Below are 6607 nucleotides of genomic sequence, written 5' to 3'. Positions count from 1 at the left end.
CGCAGCAAAGGGCCGCGGTGGGGATTCAAACGCCGGCCGCTGCAAAGGACCCATCCTACATGGGGCGGACGCTCTTACTGGGTGAGCTAGAGGCCGCCCTTCATTTGTGGCATCTTAACTGTTAATTTTTGAGGCAGCAGTTTGTGATTTTATTGTGTAAATGGTCTGTATCGAATCAAATTCCTCTAAAGAACAAAGGCTGCCAAGACTGCTGCGCAGCTTCAGTTGTGCTTGATGTGAGATAGACTTATCAGGAAAGTGCTGAAGAATTCAGATTTTGACATAAAAGTTGTATGTAGGCCACATGCCTGAGGGTCTCTATCAAATTTGTGTCACATGAGAGAAAAGAAATGGGGACACTTTTGGCTGCATTGTGAATATCGTTTTAATGTCTCCTCTACACTTTCATTTCCAGCTTCTCCTCTGTGTGATCGGGGCTCCAACCAACCACTCATCTATCAGTTATCTTTCTAAATTAAATCAGTTCAACAGAACTGCTTACTGTGTCTGACCAACAACTAATAAGGTTTTAAGATTGCTTTAAAATGTCATACAATAATCAAAATGTCCATAAATAGGTGGTCTTGTTCATTCATAGATCTAGTAACCCTTGTGTTGTCTTCATTTTCAGAAATCTGTTTTAACTACCTAATTGGAATTACCCCAAAACAACAAAGACAGTTCCATACAACGCGCTTTGCATGTACCACAAAAGATCAAATCTCTAGTGTCATTGAATTGTGGCGATTTTATTAAATTGGAAAAAAAATGTTAAAAAAAAGCATCCTTACTGAACATAGACTTATACCCTTCTTTGAGTATCCTTTCTTTGAGTGTAAATAATTCAGAATTCTGCTTTTTTTACTCAAGGATTAGGCATATTTTTCTCTAAATTAGGCTTATTGACAATGAATTTCAATAATACATTTTGTAAAACTAGTGGTAACAAGTTGGCGTTAGTCGTTTTTATACATGGTAGTGAAAAGTAGAGTTAAAAGGTAAAAAATAAAAGCACCAAAAACCACATTAAAAAAAAGTGTCGAAAGTGTCAAACTTAAATGTCACAAAAAGGTGTTGATTTTGTTAGTTAGGACCCGGGAAAACGGCTCGTGCATGGTCGAGTGAGTCAGTGCGGCGGTGCGCTCACCCTCTCGGCGGTACAGTGTGCTGGGTAGAGTGCTGGAGCTCCAGGACAGAGACCAGTGGACGTCTCCGCCCAGTTTCTTCTTCGTGGCTGATTCTCGAGCGCATCGGTACTCCCAGAAGCAGCGGCGCTTCGACGGGCGCTCCCCCGGCTGCCTCACTGGCTCGGCCTCCACCTCTGAAGGGAAGCACATGCAGACACAATTTTTCAAATCTGTGTGATGATACAAATGCAGTAGAAAGGCTTTGCAGCGGTGTCACATATTCTTACAGCTTTAGCGCGTGGCTTTTTTGATATTAATGAACGTCCGTTACATTCAAGCCATCGCCAAATGAGTTGCTCCAAAGCTAATTTAGACTATCAGCACCACACAACTCTCAGTATTTGTCAGTATGACTATGTTCAGAAGATTGTGTCGTTTGGCGACTTTTGTGCACAAAACTCAAGTGAAGATAAATACCTCTTGTGAAGAGTCTATCATGTTTTTGTTTTTTTATCCTCCTTGGCTACTAGCAACTGCATGGAGGACCACGGAAGGCTTGTTTTATGAGGAAGCCCCGACAGCGCTGTCGTCATTACTTAGAGTTCCTCATGGGGGAAACACAAACTACGCACTATATCTTTAAATTATAACTAACGTTGCATCTAAGTGACAGAAATTGCTAAACCTTCACAGAGTTTCTTTAACCCTCTGAGGGCATTTTCACACATCTTCTTAAAATGTACCTTTTAAAAAGGAACATGCAAATAACTGATCCCAGTGTGTTTTATATCAACATGTTTAGGACAAACTCAGCTTTCCGTATAGTCATAATCTTTTCTGTAGCAATGTGTAAAGACATAATTTAGCGCTAAAGTTGAAACGTTGATATTGGCTTTTTGAAAGTCCTTAAATCTTCTTTGAAAAAAATCCTTCACTTATGACGTGTAATGTCAAATATCACCATATTTTTGACCAAATACCTCGATATCGGAACGATATTGCAGTGTTTACTATTGATGCTTTCACAAAATATTTACACAATAAGATTTGTGATAAATAATCATCCGTTATGTGGATATAATGACTAAGTGGGTAAAAGCAAATAATAGAACAGTTACAACCATCTGGTAAATTCAGAAAATAAAATCACTTTAATGTAATTCAGCCACTTATATTACTATATTACGATATCCAAAATCTAAGGCGATGTCTAGTCTCATATCTAGATATCAATATAATATCAATATATTGCCCAGCTCTAACGTGTTGAAGGAATTGTTTCGGGGCTTGAAATGAGTTTACCAAAGTCTTAGGTTCACAAAGTACTGGGATATAAGATTAAAAAAGTAAAGATTAAACGTCTGAAATGAAGATTTTTCATTAGGAACGTTGTCAAACATTGTTTGGATGCAGCGGGTCGTCTTTGGTCCTCGGAGGGTTAAACTCGGAGGGATCTGTGATAATGACACATATCACAACATCTCGCAGAGAATCTCACTCTGGTGAAACTTAGTTTATTCTGTCTGCTGCAATAAAAACAACAGCATATTTTTCACCTGTAACAGCCAATATTGAATGTCTCTAAATTCTCAAAACAATTGCACTTCTTCACGAATGTCTCCAAATTGTATTTTTAGCTTGGCCGAAAATTAAAATATCAAGTCAACAAACCAATTATTGAATGTAATCTGGTCACTGGAGGATTTGGACCCTTAAAAGAGAAACGGTGATGCAATGATCCAAATACAGAATCAAAACTCCGGTCCGTATATTAATATATTACAAAGAGAACCTCATCCACGAGATCTCATCCATTATTGTGGAGGTGGACAACATTGACAGCCAAATATGAGATATTTAACATAAAACAAATACCCTGCGAGTTAACAAGACATACGAAACCCCCGATCATAAGTGACAGGTATTAATGTTGACGTCTGCCTGGGATGAAATCATGCTGAGAACCCTAATCCCACAAACACGTGCTGTAGGTCCTAAAGACAAAGCCACCGCCTGCTACCGTGTGCATGCATAGCTGTTTCAGAGGCAGAAACCTACACGAGCACACAGACGTCACAGAAGTTTAGCCTCAGGCGCACAACAGCCATGAATAATGCCATCATAAATAATATAACATAAAAGGCTCCGGCAGCAGGAGAGACGCTTCCTCAAACTCACCAGAAAGAAATAATCAAATCAGGCTAATAGTAAATAACCATGAAGTCCTATCCAAGCCATAAGCCAAGGCTATCAGTCACACAGACACACACACACACACACAAACAGACAGACATACTTATGTAACATCATGTTGTCTGGTCCATTCTGCAGATAGCGCCATTGTCTGCACACTCCCCTCAACTCGATCTTTCACGCCAAGGCCCATCGTTTCTCACACACACACACACACACACACACACACACACAAGCACGCACAGGCACACAACAATGGTGTGTCGCGACCGTCGGAACACGAGTCAGGCGCATTCTTTGACAGCGAGCCAAGTGACCTCTTCATTACCTTGCGAGATGCCTGAGATTTGTTTATCTAACGCCAGGACGACCAGGGAAGCAGAGAGCCTGGGAAAAGATGGTGATCTAAGGTGAAGAAAGTTTACGTGTGTGTTATCCAATATTCATGTTTATGTTTCATGTCCTGTTGTCTGGACATGACGTCACCTCTGACATCTCATCCCTTTAGCTCCATCTGTACAACAAGTAAACCAGGTCGTTCATGTGGAACAACTCTGCTTTAATGTCCTAAAGGGTATATTATGGGGGGGGGGGGGTATTGCTTATGCCAGGAAGCCTAAAATTGTCTTGTCTTTTTTTCTTCATTTATTTTACTTCCATAGGCGTAGTGGGACACTCCTGAGATGTTTTACTCTACTTCCATAACATTGGAGGACGCAACAGAGACAGATGAAAAAGTCAAAATTAATGCAGCTAAGGTTTGGATGAGGCTCACATTTAGTCCCTTGTGTAGGTTAAGATCCAAAACCACTGGCTCCTACAGATGTGTGCTCCTCCAGAGCTGCTGCACACACCCCCAACATCCCCAAGAATTGTGTGCATTATTATATCTATATGTTCTTCATGTCAGACATCTACATGAGTAGGCTGTGAAAACAAATGTCTCGCTGGGAATGAATGAGGAAAGAAAGTCAGTAAGTCTGTCTGTCTGTCTGTCTGTGGTTGTTTCACAGACATCATCCTCTATGTTTGACTTCTTGCTTGCAGCATGTGAATGCACAGTATACCAGGATGTGCGCCTGGATTTGAAGCCAATTTGAGATAGTGGCCAACCAGTGGAATTACAACTTCTGTGTCTGTCCCGTGATGTCCTCTGGCCCAAAAAGACTTTTCCCCCATAGACTAAGATAAGGAAAAAGACTACTTACCCGTAGAAAAAGACTACGGGCAAAAATTAGCAATTTGCTCCAACCTTGCACCCGTTTTTGTGCACTGTCCCTGTTCAAATAAATAAATTACAACTACAATCAGAATGTGATCCATTCGGTCCGATGCTATTTGGAAAGTCTAGGAGAGCCGCATATTTAAATCATTTAATCCCCATTTCAGTTAGCGGAGAGCTGAACTGGACGTGGCCGGCCGAGGTCTCCGGTGCGCCTGCTCTACGGGCCGCACAGTGAGGAAGCAGCACTGCTCGTCCTGGCCATTTTTGGCTCCAGGACGGCTTCATGCGCCGCTGAGCAACTCTCATATGAACGAACCGAGCTCCGCCTCGAGTAGCTGTACCCAAGTATGGTTATCCAGTCATGCTGTGTACCTTGGCGGCAACTACTGAAAAGTGTCCCGTTCCTCAGAGACCAAGGCGACGATTCCAAATGTTTTTGTTTGTCCAAAACCCGGCTATAAATACTGAGTTTCCTGAGAAGCTGAAACAAGCAAATGTTTCATTTTCACGACTAAAAATAACTCATGCACTCAATCAATTTTCAAAATGGTTGCAGGTTTAACAAATCAGGTAACTGCTTCTGTTCTACAGTGTAGCTGTATGTGAATAAGAGAATAGGGAGGAAGCAAGACCACCAGCTTAATGAGGCAGTCTGTAGCTGGTGAGTTTGTGTTGCTTTAGAAGCTGCTTAAGAAACTCCACTTCTGTTAACGGTTGTGTAACAATCTGTACAGACTTTCATACTCTATTTAACATGTTTGACTACAAGCAACCCCCCCCCCCCCCCCCCCCCCCCCCCCCCCGAACAAAGTCAGAGCAGTGTGGCTGTTGCAGATGGTATTTGAACACATGAAGAGACTCCAACCCTCCAAAGCCATCTCATAACAATAAAACTGCAGCCACTGAAGCGGTATGTTGTCCGGGAATCACACTCGCATCTTTGGTATTTAATGTGCCTCTGCTCAGCCAACCAAGTCGCACCAGGCGGTCTGAGGTCTCGTCTGGACCTGGGACGGATTCCACAATGGGTTCCGTGTGGGCCGACAGCCATGATGAGCTGAGCTTATTCTCACCACACGGACTAGGGCTGTGCTATTTATAACAAAAACTTTAAATCGCGATTATGATTTCAGCTCCCAATGGTCCGGAAAAAATTTAGAATTGAAAAAGTGATAATGTTGTTTAAATGTGTAAATATTATAACACACTTGCCCGATCAGGCGTCATCGAATCATAATGATTTGATCTGAATGTGCAGTTGGCCAATCAAGAATTGTTTCATTTCATTCAGTTTATTCTATATTTTTTCAACACTTTTTTTCTCCTTTTTCAACATTTTTCCTTTAATAAAAACAACGTAACATGGGCCGGGTGGGCTCAGTTGGTAGAGCAGGCGCACACATATAGAGGTTTACTCCTCAACGCAGCGGTCGCGGGTTGGACTCCAACCTGCGGCCCTTCGCTGCATGTCCCTCCCCCCTCTCTCACCTTTCATATCTTCATCTATCCTAGGGAAATTAAAGGCCAAAATGCCCCAAAAAATAATAACAAAATACATAAATAATGTTGACTTTGGGCAAGTAGATTTTTTTATTTCCCCCCCTGACCAGACAAGTAGAAAAAAAACCTTAGTGTAAATCCTGCAAGTTCATCATGTTTAATAATCATGTTTAATAACAGTAGATTCAATTTGGACCAAAATAATCGTGATTATGTTGTTTTTTTAAATCCATAATCGAGCAGTCCTAACACGGACAAAGACAAACAGAAAGCAGACCACTCACCACATTCAGTTTCGGAGGAGCTGGAGAGTTCAGCTTCCACCGCCGTTTCCTCCGCTCCATCCTCTCCTTCATCGTCATCATCCTCCTCCTCTTCTTCGTCTTCCTCCTCCTCTTCCTCCTCCTCCTCCTCCTCCTCTTCGTCCTGCCCCTGGTCCTCGTCCTCCAGATCTAGTTCAGTCTTGGCTTGGCTGTCCTCCCCACCCCCCACCTCCTGCAGCGTCTCACCCGCCCGCGCCCCCTCTGTCTGGGCGCTGTGAGCCCCGAGTTCCTCTCCCTGG

The 6607-nt window shown here is 42.5% G+C and overlaps 1 protein-coding gene across 1 annotated transcript in view; it reads right to left on the bottom strand.

The window, feature by feature from the left end:
* The window catches only part of LOC117951951 (CREB3 regulatory factor-like), an 18500-nt gene that overhangs the window by 11698 nt on the left and 195 nt on the right, over window positions 1-6607 (bottom strand). The window contains exons 2-3 of the mRNA XM_034883960.1: window positions 6330-6603; window positions 1148-1321 (exon numbers count right to left, since the gene is read on the bottom strand). Coding sequence (XP_034739851.1) covers window positions 1148-1321; window positions 6330-6603 — 448 coding nt within the window. The remainder of the gene's footprint in view (window positions 1-1147; window positions 1322-6329; window positions 6604-6607) is intronic.

This window comes from Etheostoma cragini, chromosome 2 (genome assembly GCF_013103735.1).
Source record: "Etheostoma cragini isolate CJK2018 chromosome 2, CSU_Ecrag_1.0, whole genome shotgun sequence".
In the NCBI taxonomy this organism is placed as follows: domain Eukaryota; kingdom Metazoa; phylum Chordata; class Actinopteri; order Perciformes; family Percidae; genus Etheostoma; species Etheostoma cragini.
Note: the sequence above shows the minus strand (reverse complement) of the source record. Positions and strands in the feature narration are given on the sequence as shown.